Below are 15,957 nucleotides of genomic sequence, written 5' to 3'. Positions count from 1 at the left end.
TTTGCTGCTTGTATAGAACTACAGCAGGCTCACTGTAGGTGTATAGCTCAACACTGAATATTTTTAGAGTGTAATCCTATGCAAGCTAGCCAGAAAACAGCTTACAGCTCTCCACTTATCCCAGCTAGCTGGGGCATCCCAGGAGTTGTAGGCCTTATTTTCTGTCTTGTCTGGATAAGATTGCACCTTTAGATAATTAACAGTTTGCTCAAATCCCAGCTTTGAATCTGATCTGTTGGTTCGTATCAGCAACAGGTTAAGAAAAGTTAATCAGAAGATGATTAGTTGCTAGTGGGACAGAGTGTAATACATGTTTGGGCATTTCCCTCTCACTGCTTAATTGAGAGCTACCAGTTATGAATATTTATAGAGAATGATTGCTTGAAACTTGGTCTGACTTTTCTAAGACTCAAGTACTTTTTTCTAGCTGCTCAGTATTTGTAATACATCAGAACCTGATGGATTAAATGAACTTAATATGAACAACCCTCTGTTTGTCTCTTTCTTTAGGAGCTTGTTGAAATGGTTAAAGCAAAGAAAGCTGCCCAAGAGCAAGTAGTGAATGCTGCTAAAGTTAAGAAATGAAATTCTGAATGACAATCAATAAGTGTTTTGTTTTATAATAAAAATACAAATACAGAGCATGACTTCTTTTTTTAGTTGATTATATAGTTATTTGTGCCTGCAATAGCAAATGAACTTCAATCTTATTTCAAAAGGCATTAGGACTATCAGAACTGAAAACCAAATGTCATGTTCAGCTGTGTCTTGTACAGTTCTAAATGCTTATCATCTTCCACATAGATAGCATACTCTGTTTGATGTGGAACTTCACAAGTAGGCTTTAGTTGAGGGGAAAAATCAATTTGCTTGTCTTAGAAGTTTAGAGAGCTATCAAAATCTCCCCAAAGCATCCATTAAGCCTCCAAGATAGATTTTTGATAAAGGTCAAACTCAAGGCCAGTTCATGCTGCTACGGAGTCTGTTGTAATCAGGCAGTTTTTCAAGTGGCCCTGCAATTTCAAAAACAAAAATAAGTATTTCAAAGCAGATATTACTTTTATAGAAAGAAAGAAAGATAGCTACTAAGGAAATCCTTACCTACAGCTGCAATTGCAGGGCACTTATCATAGATATACTTTGTGCAGACATCTCTGATAATCTGAGCATCAATTGCCTGGAATAAAGTACACCATCTTATTTTCTGCCAGTTTTACTTAAAATGTCAGCATTTAAAGTATAAGGAACAAGAACTGCTCTGAAAGCCAAGACTGAATCGCAGCATACAAAGACTCAGAATTTGTAGCTGTTACATTAATGTGCTTTTAAAAGAGCAAAATGGTTCTTACTTCAATTCTTGCTTCAAGTTCAGGAATTGGGATTCGACGATTGTAACACAGCATTTGTCGTCCAATGTCTTCACAAATAGGAGTGGACCCTAAGATTAAAAATTCTTAGTATGTATGCAAATCAAATTGGACATAAAGGACAAACACAAAGATAGCTCATACCATCCAATTGTAGGAGCATGTTGGTTTTTAGAAGATTCTTAGCACGTGCTACCTCACTTTCAGTAACACTAGTGCATAGTCGAACCCTGTAAGATGAGAAGAAACAGAATATTTAAATTGTTTGGCTACCAAACACCCCTTATTGTACACTTTACAAGGTCTACCTGAAAGAAACAACTGTACAATATAAATAAATTAGAAACTGAGTAGCTTTCAGTGGCATGTTCCTGTAAGCCCCTTCACAGGCAGAACAACTCTGAGAAACAAATAGGTTCAAATGCTGCCTCAAAGCCACAACTGGTAACCTTCTGCCAGGCTCTAAAGCAAACACTAACTGTAGCCATGAGCACATCTATGCCTGTGCAACTTCACTGCTTTGTAGAGGCAAAGTGCAGGGGCACTTGCATGCTATCTTGTGGAGAAAGTAAGAGCCATGCTAGATCAGACCAAAGGGCCATCTAATCCAGCATTCTGTTCACACACGAGCTAAACACCTGCCTATGAGAAATGCACAAATAGGACATGAGTGCAACAGCAACAGCCCACTCATTATCCCCCAGCAACTAGGATACATAGGCATACAGCTTCTGATATCAAAGGTAGAATATAGTCATTTGTAGCGTGGCCTCCTGTATCAACTTCAGCATAGCACCTACTAGGAAGAGCTAGAGTCAAACTTCCCTTCTTAGCAACAACCAAGTTTCATTTAGGATTAAGTTTAAATTTGCACTATGTGAAGTTTACAATAAATATTCATCAGATGATTGTCACAGAAGACCAATGCCATATATGTATCCAATACTGCTCTACAGTGACCTAACTACTTCCATTTCAAATCAGCTATTTCAGAAATGCTTATTTTTTTACCATTCTTTCTGAACGAAGTGCATCATTTCCTCCATGGTGGAGCCCTCACAAACCATGTAGACACCCCAGAGTCCAGTATCTGTGTAACAGGTATTGAAGGACTGGAAACTATGACAAAGGTTGCCATGGCACACAACTTGAGCAAGTTTACTGGACAGATTCTGTTAAAATAAAAAGGGGAATATATTTTGTGGTAGAATACACACTTTCAGATTCAGTAAGCTTAGAAACCAGTACCATTGGTTTAGGTAATTATTTTAGTATATACATTCCAGTTTTGCCCCATCACCCATTCCTAAGTGATAAATTGAACTATCAGCTGGGCAACCTGCAACCCTCCAGGTGTTGTTGAGTTCCAGTTCTCCGCTTCAGCCAATGGTCAGGAATGGTGACAGAACAGGACTACCCACCCCTGGGTTAAATGAATAGTAGAGTCCTAAGAGGATTGATGGCTGTTGGAAGAAAATCTCATTTCCGCTAAGACCAGCATTACTTAGTATTTGCAGAAATACTAAGCTTTAGAGAACTGCCTGACTGGCTTGATTCACACTTAAGTCAGATGCTACTGTGGGTGAATTTCCTTTTGAGGCTTTTGTTGTGGCAGGTACCATTTTGAATAATTGGGGCACAATGGGGGCATGCCATAGCTTCTCATTGCATGTGACCATGGTGTGGGTGAGTTGTTGGCAAGCCACCCACAGCCCTGAAACAGCCTATAACTGGGTTTGCATGATGACCAAGGGTGCTGCTTGCAAGCTGCCCAATGAACATAATCGCCTTTACCAGAAACGTTGTCATGAACCAGATGAAGGTGGGTGGGTGGAGTGGTTTACAAACCACTGTAAAACCCATGAAACCCATGGCTTATTCTAGGCTTTTCAAGTGATTTGTCAACCATGTCAGCTGCCACCTGTCACCTGGCTCACACATAACAAGCTACAGCATTCCTCAAGTACTCAAAATAATGGCTGCCACAACAACAAAATCACCCCACATGGTGGCTTCTCATGTGTGAATCAGGCATTTCTTCCTGGTATATATGAGAAAAGTCTCCCTCTCCCCAACAACCACTTTTTAATGAAGGAAAAAAATCCTCTCTGCCCCATCACATTTAGCTTAGCTCTTACAGCAAAGGAAGAGGAACTTAATCATCTTGGGGACCTCAAATAGCTACACCTCCTTCCCTCAACCACCAATTATCTGATGTTTTCCTGGCTTTTGTGCAGTTTTTGGTGAATTAGGAAATGCCTTTCCTAAGTTTTAATTTCTAGCAGTAAGGTTTAAGCTAAAAATATGGTGGTATTTATGTCTTATCCACAAAGCTTCCTTGAAATGGAATTCAGCTTTCAGGCTGAAAGACAGTCAATACCCTTGCCTTATGGCAACAGGACAAGTGTGTTGGGCTCAAGGATTGATTTTAAACTGTACACGTCTGCAGAAAGAAGCAGGATATTAAGTTCCATGATGATACAATAAGATACAGCTTGAGCTGGGCTAACACTGCATAAGAAGCCATTATAGAAGCGACTGACATAGCAACAATCCTTTATCTAAAACAGAATAGCAACCTTGATGCCAACTCACCACACCACTGCCAAAAGAACGATCCCAGTTGCCAATCAGAGTATTTGCCACCATCAGAGGAATAGTGTCTGGGTGACACCAGCCAGCAGCTTCAACAGCAATTGCAATATGTGCCAAAGGCATTTTATCATCTTGCACTCGAATCTGATCAAGTACCACAAATATACAGCTTTAGAAAATATTGAAATACTATTAATGCAAAATAAATTTAAACAGCCAAAAAAACCCCCTCAACATGTCACAACAGTGCCATAATAAAGTTTAGCTAAGCAAAATACCTTAGAAATGTTAAATGAGCACGGGAAAGAAATCAAAGCACAGGAAATAAAGTCTAAAAACCGAGTAAATTTTGAATTATTTATGTTATCTGCATTTTTCACTGATGTTACTTCCACTCCTTTATCAAGCTTCTGAGCAGGTTTTGCAGTCAGACAAGAAGTTCAGCTAACCAGGTTTCTTGCACTGTCTCTGCGTTATCAGTCATTTTTCAGCTGCTGTTCCTATAGCTTATTTGAAATGAAAAGGCCTCAACTTACTTCACTGCCTGTGAACCGACAAGGAGGCAAGGCTGGTGCTCCTTCTTTCACAATAGACGGCAAGTTACCAAAATGGTACTTCGCTAGTTCAAGCAGCTCATCGTGAGCAACTCCTAAATAATTGACATACAACTACAATTTAGCTGAAACAGACATAAATGAATCATATACTAGAGCAGTTAAGTATTTTGATTTAAAGTCCAACATTCTTATACAATGAATCCACTTCTGAGGATTTTATTGTCCTATGCTTAGAAATGAGATGTATAGGATCTGAATCAACCAACATGTTCCTGCTATTTCCTAGCCCTTTACTTCCTAAAATTTACTACACTGAACAGGAGAAGTGAAGCTGCTTATTTGAAAATATTTTGCAAATTCTTTTCTAGGACCTGCCTTCCATTGATGAAAGGACCATGCTTGTGGAAGATGCCTTTGCCCAGCTTTCAGGGATCCCTCCTCCCCACCTCTCCTATGCACCACAGCTTACAGTTTGAGGGACTGCCATGGTGAAGAGGGGCAGGTCCACTTTCATCAATCCAACTGTATGCTGTTAAATCTTGATTCAAACCTCCTTTTCTAACTTCTGGGGTACAGTCACATCGCCAGCTTAGGGCAATAAACCCACAGCTTGCACCTTCAGGCCTACCAGGCTAGGAATGGTGAAGAAACCCAGGATAAATTACAATTATCTCAAATAAATATGACATATGCCACAAACATGTATCTATCATACACACCTCCAGCAGCAGCAAGTACCATCCGGGGTCCTTTATAATGTGTTGTAATATATTCCACCAAATCATTGCGGTTAATAGACCTGTAAGCAGAAAAATGGAAGGCAAGAGGGGATATGCTTCATTAAGTTCAACAAAGTGACATAACCTACATTAACCCAAGCACTAGTATAGTATCATGTACTCTGAGTTGTTGCCCCTGCATGAAACCTGCTTACCCTCTCTGCCAGTAAGAATTCATGCATTCACCTTCCAGCTGAAAGAAAGGAAGGAAGCACACTCTGGCCTCTGCCATCGGCTAGGAGACCAAGACAACTGGGAGGTTGCACCCTGACTTCCAAGAAACAAAAGTCCTGGTCTCCCAAGGAGAAAAGCCTGGCCATCAGTAAACAAAGAAGCAGCTGAAGAAAGCTTGCTTGCCTGCACTCCATGCCAAAAATCACCCTCAGCTCCAGCTACCAGTACCCCTTGGACTGCAGGGGTGAAGAGAAGCACACTTTGGCCCCATCCATTGGCCAGCAACCGAAGGTCTGCCGGGTTGTACAGCTCTGGGATTTGTGTTACATATATTTGTAGATAGGTATTGCATATGTTAGTTTTATAAGTTATCACTTGAAAGGCAGGCTATTAAACCTTCTAAAGAAAAGAATCAATCAAGATGCTGTAAACATGCTTCTGGTGTTCAAAGTGGCTAACCACCTTTTCATTTTGGCAACACTAGCATGAACACCCTACTTGATTGTAATATGTAATTTTTGGGAAGGAAATGGTTTTGCTATTGTTTGCCATGCCACTTGTTAAAATCATACACCATATACATAGTCCCATGCATAGTTTTTATTGGAATGGATACACTACAACATTGTATATTTGGGTAACCGATATTTTTGATGTCTCACTAGATACTTACAAGTAACACAGTGCAGAGCAACTAAATTTGTTTTTAAAAGGTGAAAATGTGATACTGTTTTCCGTAACTAGGAGAAATGGAAAGTTTGTGTTGCCTGCTACTTTGTATCAAAAAACATATCCAATATGTGAAAGCAGATGGCCCTTAAACTAGAAATGAGTGTTATCTAAATATATTTCAGTTTTCATGATACATGAATATCATAGGATGCTTTGGTGAAAACAATATTCCTTCAAAAAAAGCAACAGTTTGGGGGATGTCATGATATGTACACTTTCAATATACAAAATGAACTGTTCAAGAAGGTTCTAGCACAGCCCTTCCCCAGCCTCCTGGGCCCCGGACATAATCTTTTTGCCAAGTAGGATTTTTTGCTCTAGGAATTCTATTTAAGGAAAAGGAGTAACAAAAGTGAGACATACTTTATGTTTTCTGTGGGTCCTAAGATGGTTCGTCCGAGTGATGTGTCTTGATAAGCTGTGGCATGAAGATAATCAAAAACAACTTCCTGTAAATTGGTCTCAACTTCCTGCATTTCTCGGAGGATGACTCCTCGCTCCCGCTCAATCTCTGCCTCCCCCAGTGTGCTATTCTGTATGATGTCAGCAAGAATCTCCACAGCTGGAGGGAAAATAAGAGATAAAGTTGAACTGCAATACAGAAAACATTAACTTTTTTCACTACATTTCATTAATAAGCTTGCTAACTGTATCTCAATGTATGGCTGTGAAAGCTGGACCATAAGGAAGGCTGAGCACTAAAGAATTGATGTCTTTGAATTGTGGTGCTGGAGGAGACTCCTGTGAGTCACTTGGTCTGCAAGGAGATCAAACTGGTCAGCCTTAGAGAAGATCAACCCTGACTGCTCTCTAGAAGGCCAGATTCTGAAGATGAAACTCAAATACTGTGGCCACCTAATGAGAAGGAAGGACTCATTGGAGAAGAACCTAATGCTGGGAACAATTGATGGCAAAAGAAGGGGACGGCAGAAGATGAGGTGGCTAGATGGAGTCACTGAAGCAGTTGGTGTGAGCTTAAGTGGACTCTGGGGGATGGTGGAGGACAGGAAGGCCTGGAGGAATGTTGTCTGTGGGGTCACAATGGGTCAGACTTGACTTTGCGACTAGCAACAACAACTGTGTTTCAGTAATGAGGTAAGGTAAGGATTCACTACACCTTTTATACACATAAGCAGGAGGAATGACAAGCCTGCTTTATCACATTCTTTCTAAACCTGTTTAATCTGAAACAAGTCTCATGAGTGTTTCTGGAACCTTCTTCCCCATAGATATACTAGGGATTAAAATTTTGTTTTGGAATAAGTGAGTTACCGTTCTTTGAACAATTAACAAAGCTATCCTAGGGGAATGGTTCCAGCAGCTCTGCACATACTAGGCAAGTAGCACTACTGCAGCAGGGGTGAGGCACAATCAGATTTATTGGAAAGGTCCTGTATTAAACATATTTTCCTTCCAGTGACCCCAACTGCACCAGTCTATTTTTGCCATAGGATATGATTGCTGGATCAAAAGTCAGTTCTATTTGATAAAGCAACAATTCCCACCATCTTCAGCTAGCACAATTAATAGGGAGGGATGCAGGAATATGGGGGAAGGTGTGATAAAAGCATTAAGTGCAAGCAAATGCATCATTGTCAATATAGATAAGCTTAAAGTTTATCAACATTACAAAACTGCAGTTTATTGAAAAAACAGTAAAAAATAACTTTAAAAAACATTAAGAAGTTAAAGTATTTTCACTAAACTACAGTTTGCTATTAGAAAAATCAGCCCAACCTTCTTCCAGGTTTACGCTGTCTTTCCTGGCACAGTCATAAATAGCTTACAAGTTTATATATCAAATTTTAATAACTACAGAAAACTGTGGTTAATCCTAGTGTTAGGGGAACTAAGCCAGTCACAAGCCATACTTCATGAAGCTAGTTTGCTATCATTAATTACAATTAAGATTAATTGCAGTTTAGGGTTCAGAAAATATGCTTAACTATGGTTAATCAAAAACAGACGAAGTTTCCAATCTCCTCTTCACAGCAATGACAGAATTGAGAACCCAGGACTACTAAGGGGAATAAGAGATAATGCACAACCAGGCAAAGTCACATTTCCAATATTATAATAATCAAGTATGCAAGACTTCAGCTTCAAGATTGGTTGCCAAAGACAGGCCAAAAGCCAACTCAGCACATAGGACCTTGTATTTAAAATGTCAGTTGCTTGCAAGTTAAAAGCCCATTTTCAAGCTCAATTCTTTAAGGAAATAAACCACTAGAAGTCTCCCCAAATTCATAGCTACCTCTTGGTAAGTCTTTTGAGAAAGCCTTCGCATAATACACAGTTTGTTCTCTTGATGTATAAGCATTAAGGTGAGCTCCCATGTTTTCAATTTCAAGTTCTAGGTCCAACTGCGACCTTTTTTTTGTTCCCTGTGATTTAAATAAATATAATTATTTCAACTCTGGATTTCAATACAAAAAGTTAATTTTAAGCAATCATCTATTGTGTTGATCTACCAGAAAAATATAATGGAATTATCCTACATCAATGCCTCCAAACTCCAGCAAGGTTACCCTGAAAGCCTGGTGGATTTCTACTTTGCCACCATATGTTTTGGAACAGTTTTGTGTACAAGAAAAGCTTCATCTCATAGTAAGGATTGATGTGTGAGATAAAAAAAAAATACTTTCAGATATCCAGAGGAAATAGCTGCAGCCATATGTTATACTATCCCAACACAGTATATGTTAAGGGCAGTCATACATTTGTTTTGTCAACAAATTACCATAATATGAAGGGGAAATTGAAGCCTTCTGGACCCAAGGTACTAAGAGGTTTTACACAAAATCAGAAGGCAGTCCAAATCCAGTATGTAGCCCCTAAAAGCAAGCAGGTTTAGAAATCACTGCTCTGATGTCCAAACTGGCTGTCTTTTAGCTATGTAGGCATCGTCACTAAAAGGCAAATGCCTGACTGATTTCTGGAATTTGTGCATTATGTTATTATGGCAACTGGATTCTGGTAGGTAAGTAGGGCTGCTTTACTATCAGAGATTTCATATTTAACAAATGGTTATCTGTCCTGAGTTTTCAGGATAGAGCAGACTATAGTCTATTTAATTCACAACAGCAAAAAACTAAGAATAACAAGTTTGCCTCTATAATAGAGAAGGATGTACCTTTACGCAAGGTGCTTCTTTAATAAAATAAACATGTAAGATGACTTAAATGCAGTGTCCCAGGGCCACAGCACTTGATGCCATGTTATAAATGACTTCAGAAAGGTCAACATGATATCTGGTATGACAACTTTGCCTGGGTTAAGATAAACCAGCTTCAAGGACCAACAGCCCAACAAACTGAGGTAGCTATAACCATAATCAACCGCAATGACATTCAAGCCTATAGACCCAGGACTTGCAAACAAGTGCCTTCCAAGTATTTTAAAAGGAACTAACTCATCATTAGTCATGCTGGCTAGGTCTGATTAAACTTACAGTCCAAAACATCTGGCGGGCACCAGGTTGTCACACATAGTTAATATTATAGTTGTAACAAGATACAGATAGGAATGAAGTCTGACCAAGCAAAAGTTTCCAGATATGCATTTATCTTTTAGAAACGGCAGCTCATCAGAGTCCACCTGATTCCCTACAACACACGCACACAAACACACACACAGTTTTTGATTGAAAAACAAAAAGTATGCCTACTCTTAATGCTGACAGCTCTACTTGTGATTAAATATTGTGAGATGATCCTATGGTACATATTGAAAAGAGACTTCAACAAGTCCTCACAAGAATGGAACATCCCATGCAATGATGTGGCAATGCATAAAGCAGATCTTACTAAGCATGTGGCGATAGCAGCAAATTTCACTGGCCACAATCAACTATGTATAATGGAGGGATCCTTCAGAGAAGTGTTAAAAAGCTTTCTGACACAGATAAGCAATAAAGTGCCTAGCTTTCTCTTAACCTTGTGGCCATTTTCAAAATCGTTAAGCATTAAATACCTTTGGACAGTATTGCATATAAGCCAGCTGCCATAATTAGAACAAAATCTAAATTCCTTTCCTGCTTTGACATTGCTTTTGATTGCCTAATAGAATTTTCGCTACTGAATTAAAGATGAACACAAATTAATATTTAATTTTAAAAGCAATATGAGAAAGCTGCTTTGAGGACTTGCCTTAAAAGCCATATGCTCCAGGAAATGAGCTGTTCCATTGTTTTTTTCATTTTCATATCTGCTTCCAGCGTCGATCCAAAGTCCCACCTCAATCAAAATAAATTATTAGTCTTACCAAAATATAAAATATTGCTCACAACACACTGGGGCAGCGGAGTATTCACTTTGCTCCAAAGTGGCAATGGAGCTACAAGAGTAGAAGTCCAACTTTTCAATGCTCTTGCAGTGCAATCCTATGCAAGTTTAAACAGAAAAGGCCAGCATGGCCAGCTGAGGAATGCTGGTAGTTGTAGGCTTTTTTCTGTCTACAGTTGCATAGGATTACTCCTTACTCTCATAAATTACAATTCCGTCTTTTAATATAACCCAAGATATTATAGTTATTGATACATGCTTCTAATCAAACATATTCCGCTACCATTACTCACAAAGGATGTAATATTGTCCTTATAAAAGTCAATACACCAAGAGTAAATTAAGAGAAGTATTACTCAATAGTAAGTAGAGCAGAAACAGCAGAGGAAATTATGAAAGAGAGCTGGAAGAGTATCAAAGGTAGGACTATAATGAATTAGAGATATCCAAAGAGTCTTCTCCCATAAATTTTAGGAAATTCTTAATTTTCATTTTTTTTCCTGAGCGACACATTTTTCTGAAAATTACAAGTTGTTAGTACATCCCCATTTATACTAGGTATTTTGCTTATATCTGATAAAAACTACTAACCATCTGCAGTCTCCCTATACCAAATCACAAACATCTGAAAAGGTACATGGAGCTGACACCTGGCAAAGCTGCATGAGCATTCTGCGCAAATTAGATCTGCAGATCTCCCTTGCAATCTTATTGGTCAAACAATCAGCCTGAATTTTATTGTTTAGAACCAAAAATTCTTGCAATATCACCAAGAAAGAGACAGCAACCACATACACAAAAGATCCTGTTCTCATTGTCTAAAACTACTATCTAGTACATACAACTACATGAATGTAGATAGTTCTACAGAGTTTAAATGTCTTTAGGATAACACTAAGGCAAACTGATCCCAAGAGCACCCCCATCACAACTACTCTTTAGCAGAAAACCCTATTCTTAATCACCAGATGATGACTTAACATGATCATATTATAGGTCTACCCTGTTGCATGAGTTTTAGACCTTCTTTGTATTCAACATTAATCTTACTTAAAATAGGCATATTGTAATAAATCTGACAAGTGAGATTGATGTTTAATACAATCTCTTGGATGTTTAATACAATCTCTTGAAATATGGTGGGCATGTCACGAGCAGAGCCGGCTGGAGCCAGGGGTCAGACTAGATGGCCCGGGAGACCCCTTCTGACTCGCTCTGTTTCTATGTTTCTATTATTATTTATATAATTTCTATACTGCCTGTACGGACTGCAGGTGGCGCAGTGCTTTAAACTGCTGTGCTGCTGGGCTAGTTGATCGAAAGGTCGCCGGTTCGAATCTGCACAATTGAGTGAGTTCCTGTTGCTCTGTCCCAGCTCCTGCCAACCTTGCAGTTCGAAAGCATGCAAATGCAAGTAGATAAAAAGGTACCGCTTCAGTGGGCAGGTAACAGCATTCCATGCACTTCGGTGTTTAGTCATGCCGGCCACATGACCATGGAGACTGTCTGCGGACAAATGCTGGCTGCCTCGGCTAGGAAACGGAGATGAGCACCACTCCCTAGAGTCAGGCATGACTGGACTTAATGTCAAGGGGAAACCTTTACTTTACCTTTATACTGCCTGTAACCAAAGCTCTTTGAGTGGTTAACTTCTAGTACCAGCATGCCAGCACAGGGGGTAATCACTGCTATTCTACAACTGTTTTCTTGGTGATACAGTGATCCATAAGTTCAGACCTTAACATAAACATTTTTACTCTGCCAGATATAAAACACTGACATTAAGCATTCTATTAAAAACATATACACCCACTGCAGCACCATTCTGAGCCAAACTATATTGGAAGTCTTCTTGATTTCTGTGACATGTATTTCCATGTATGTGTTTTAAAGATTAAAGTTTAAACATTGCTCTTTTCAAACCATAAGATTAGAGTGGTACCTTGGCTCACAAACTAAATCCATTCCACGACTCTGGTTGTGACCCAAATTGGTTGTGACCCGAGTCAAATTTCCCAATAAGATTCAATGCAAATAAGGTTAATCGTTCTGGCCCCTCCAAATGAGGTTGTGAGCCAATTTTTGGTCATGAGCCAGGACAAATTTCCCCATAAGGTTCAATGTAAATAAGGTTAATCCCTTCTGTAACTATTTTTAATGAAAAAAATTGAAACAAAGTGACAAAGAACAACAAAGTAACAAAGTACTGTACAGTACAGTGGAGAACACTAACCTAGGTGAGGGGGGGAGATTATTGTTTTGAGGGAGAGTCCCCCACCATAAGGACATTGGGGAGATCTCTTTCACGGGTTTCCTCTCTTTGTCTCTTAGTTGCAGAGTCAATTTTGGTGAAAAATCTGTCTAGTCATTTGTTTTTTGTCATTTGTCATTATAGTCATTTGTCATTTGCGCTGCATAACCCTCCAGAAATGAGAGACCATGTCATTGTTCATCAGATTCAACACTCTGTTCGTTATATTTATGTTGGGGTGGTGCTTCTCAAAGAAACCCTGGCAGGGGCGCGCTCCTGCAGAAAAGACGGGTGCAATTTCGGCCATCTCCCCACCCCACCCCCAAGGATTGCAGTGAGGCTTGCAGTTGCGTTCGTGCAGGGAAGACGTGCGTGATCACGGGTGCACTCCTGCAGGAAAGACGGGTGCAGCACAGCACAGTCATAATCACACGTGTTCCCTGCACGAACGCGACTGCGATTGTGGCCATCTCCACGGCGGGGTGGGGAGATGGCTGCGATCTTGGTTGCCACCCAAAGTGGAGTTCGTGACCTAAGTAAAAATTTTCATGAAATTTCTGTTCGTGACCCAAGAAGTTCTTGAGCCAAGGTACCACTGTAGTCTGAAAATGGAACAATTTGGAGGGGACAGGGGAGTATTTTGTTTTACTCACAACTATTACTTACTGTGCATGTTGAAAGACCAGAATCTTCCGAGGCTACTCTCAGACCATTTTCAAGAGAAGATACCTTTGTTTCAGGAACATTTAGGGCAATTTGGGGGGCTAACTTGGTAGCTCTGAAGCGGCATCTCCCAAGATGAAGAGACTGTTGGAAAAAGTGTCATGTGAAATGTTCGCCTGCTCTTGTAAACAAAAAAATTCATCATAAAATTGTGCAAGAGAAATGAAAGCTTCTGTATGAGGCTGGTGGGCGGCAAACCCATCTCAGGTGTTAATGCATGAATGAAGGTGTCACGGGGCTGTATTAACTGCTTCTTCACCAGCCACACATCTGCCAATTGTGAAAAGAGGGCTTACTGGCATACTGAGGATCACACTGGCGATGAGAAATATTTCCATGATTTTTTTTCCATTTCATAAGTTCATTAGTTACAATAAATGGATGCCAATCCCATGCAAATCTAGCAGTTTCAAACTTGTAATTAATGCTTTTCAGGTAACTAATCCTAGCAACTATGTGACAAATAATATATGCACTGAATTACATATATGTGTGTGTGTGTGTGTGTGTGTGTGTGTGTGTATCAGTGTAAAATAGAAGTAATAAGTGATAGCAGTTAAATCAGTCTCAGTGGAAAAGGGTTGAACTCTGTTAAAATAGAGGAGTGGTGGTCAGAATATCACACGCAGGTCTTTAGGTTGCTAACATTAATAGTCCAGCGATCCCAACCTGGTGCCCTCCAGATGTATTGAATTACATCTCTCAGCATTCCCACCTAGCCAAGCTGGATGGAGGATGCCAAGAACTTTGATCCAACATATTTGGACATAGTTTGTATATCACAGTGTATTCTTATTCTCCCCCACAAAGATTTCAGATATTTGTAGTGTACTGGGTCACAAAGGCAACACGGGATACTTTTTAGCTTTGTTGCTTACTAAATACAAATTAAATAAATATGCTAAATCCCATCACTCTGTAGGGCAGCCTTCCACAACCCAATGCCCTCCAGATTCTTCAGTTCCATCAGCCTCAGCTAGCAAAGCCAATAGCCAGGAATTCAAGGAGTTGTGGACCAGAGCACCTGAAAAGCATCAGCTGGGGAAAGGCAGCCCCATTTCAGTGCAAATGACTCTATGCCAATTAACCTAGTTTGCACTGCAAAGCTGTCCAGAAATCAGTCCAACTCAAAATCTTCTGGAAAACTTCTCTGGCTTACAAGGAGCACTACACAAGAAGGAAAGGGATTCTGTCATCTCAGAGAAGAGCTCTACACATAGGTATGGGCACAGTCATAAGGCTGTGGTTGGACCCAATGACCTTCTGGCCCCTTCCAACTCTACTATTCTATGATTCTATGCTTTTAATGCTTAGGTAGGTTCAACCTACACCCCGTTCATAATCCAGCATAATAGGGACATGTGAAGACTCAAGCCGGAGACTAATATTTTGAGATAAAGCAGGAATTAACAACTCCCTGGACCTCCAGATGTTCTGGCCTACAACTACCACCAACCCAAAGCAACGGCTATGCTGGCTAGAGCTGACAGGATTTAGAAGCCAAAACCTGGAGGAGCAGAAGTTGCCCATCTCTGGAACAGCATCTTCATCATTCAGATTTGATATTGTTTTCAATGTCAAATCCTGAGTCAAAACTAAGCCACTGTTCTTTCCCACTACTAAACGCTTACTGAAGCGCTGGAGATTAAACAAGATGTCCCACGCAAGGTCATTGAGGTTGACTCTTGACCTAATTACTTTGTTATTAGCAGTATAATTAAAATCAGTGCAGAACTAGGACAACAATATAATTGTTATCATCATCATGAAATCTCTGATGATGACCCTCTGTTTACAACCATCCTTCCTGACCATGTTGTGTCAATGAGCAAAGTATGTTTCCCAAGCCTTACTGTCTTTGACAGTGATGCAGTCCTATACAAGGAGAAGGGGTGCTATATCTGGTTCATGTAGACACTTTATGAATTCTGTTGTGGAATCAATGCACTTTCCATCTGCTCATACTGAATTTTTTATTCATATCCTGTCTATTTTCCTGCAAGAAACGCAAGGCAACACCCTCTTCCTCCTCCTATTTTCACAACCACCCTGTGGGATAAGTTAACCGGAGGGTCAGCGACTAATTCCTGAGCTTTGGCACAACTCCTGAGCCAGCAATAAGCATTAGCGTTCCCAGTAACGATGCACTGATGAATCCACGGGTCGTGCCTTCACCCTGCAAGCACGGAGAGAAGCCACGCACATCGCGCCATCGTTCCTGCCAGAAGACTACGTGTCCCAGCATGCACTGCGACGAGGACGAGAATGCGGGGCGGGGAGCGGCGTCCCCGAATATCAAGAGCACCGGCCGCATTTAAGGACTGCCCACGGAGCTGGCTAGCCGTGGGCAGTCGCGCGTGATAAATCCGTTACTCACCCGTTTCCCCGAGCCCCGCGCGATGAGGTGGCCCGGCAAGGCCCAAAGGAGCCGCCTCCCCGCCAGGCAGCCGGCTTTCACGGCCGCCGCCATTTTAACGCAGGAGCAAGAGCTCAGGA

The 15,957-nt window shown here is 40.5% G+C and overlaps 2 protein-coding genes across 2 annotated transcripts in view; one reads left to right on the top strand and one right to left on the bottom strand.

The window, feature by feature from the left end:
• Positions 1-641, top strand: part of DNAJC2 (DnaJ heat shock protein family (Hsp40) member C2) — a 16,338-nt gene extending 15,697 nt beyond the window's left edge. The window contains exon 17 of the mRNA XM_044423343.1: positions 511-641. Within this exon, the coding sequence (XP_044279278.1) occupies positions 511-585 (75 nt within the window). The 3' untranslated portion in view covers positions 586-641. The remainder of the gene's footprint in view (positions 1-510) is intronic.
• PMPCB (peptidase, mitochondrial processing subunit beta) lies at positions 595-15,957 on the bottom strand. Its single transcript, XM_044423344.1, has 13 exons — positions 15,839-15,957; positions 13,405-13,545; positions 10,353-10,439; positions 8,459-8,588; positions 6,568-6,766; positions 5,239-5,318; positions 4,499-4,611; positions 3,963-4,106; positions 2,379-2,539; positions 1,512-1,597; positions 1,350-1,438; positions 1,102-1,177; positions 595-1,013 (listed from the first exon to the last, which is right to left on the bottom strand). Exons 1-13 carry the CDS (start codon positions 15,929-15,931, stop codon positions 955-957), a joined length of 1,458 nt encoding a protein of 485 aa, XP_044279279.1. The 5' UTR covers positions 15,932-15,957; the 3' UTR covers positions 595-954.

This window comes from Varanus komodoensis, unplaced genomic scaffold (assembly GCF_004798865.1).
Source record: "Varanus komodoensis strain SLA01 unplaced genomic scaffold, ASM479886v1 scaffold13_3, whole genome shotgun sequence".
NCBI lineage: Eukaryota > Metazoa > Chordata > Lepidosauria > Squamata > Varanidae > Varanus > Varanus komodoensis.
The sequence above is the reverse complement of the archived record's forward strand: the minus strand, read 5'-3'. Positions and strand labels throughout refer to the sequence as shown.

Excerpts from the sequence above, each read along its gene's own strand:
- PMPCB (XM_044423344.1), bottom strand. The coding sequence starts at position 15,931 with ATGGCGGCGGCCGTGAAAGCCGGCTGCCTGGCGGGGAGGCGGCTCCTT. Across the intron at positions 1,598-2,378 it reads CACTTCGTTCAGAAAGAATG|GGTTCGACTATGCACTAGTG; the intron begins GTAAAAAAATAA and ends CTCATCTTACAG. Across the intron at positions 1,178-1,349 it reads AACTTGAAGCAAGAATTGAA|GCAATTGATGCTCAGATTAT; the intron begins GTAAGAACCATT and ends ACTTTATTCCAG.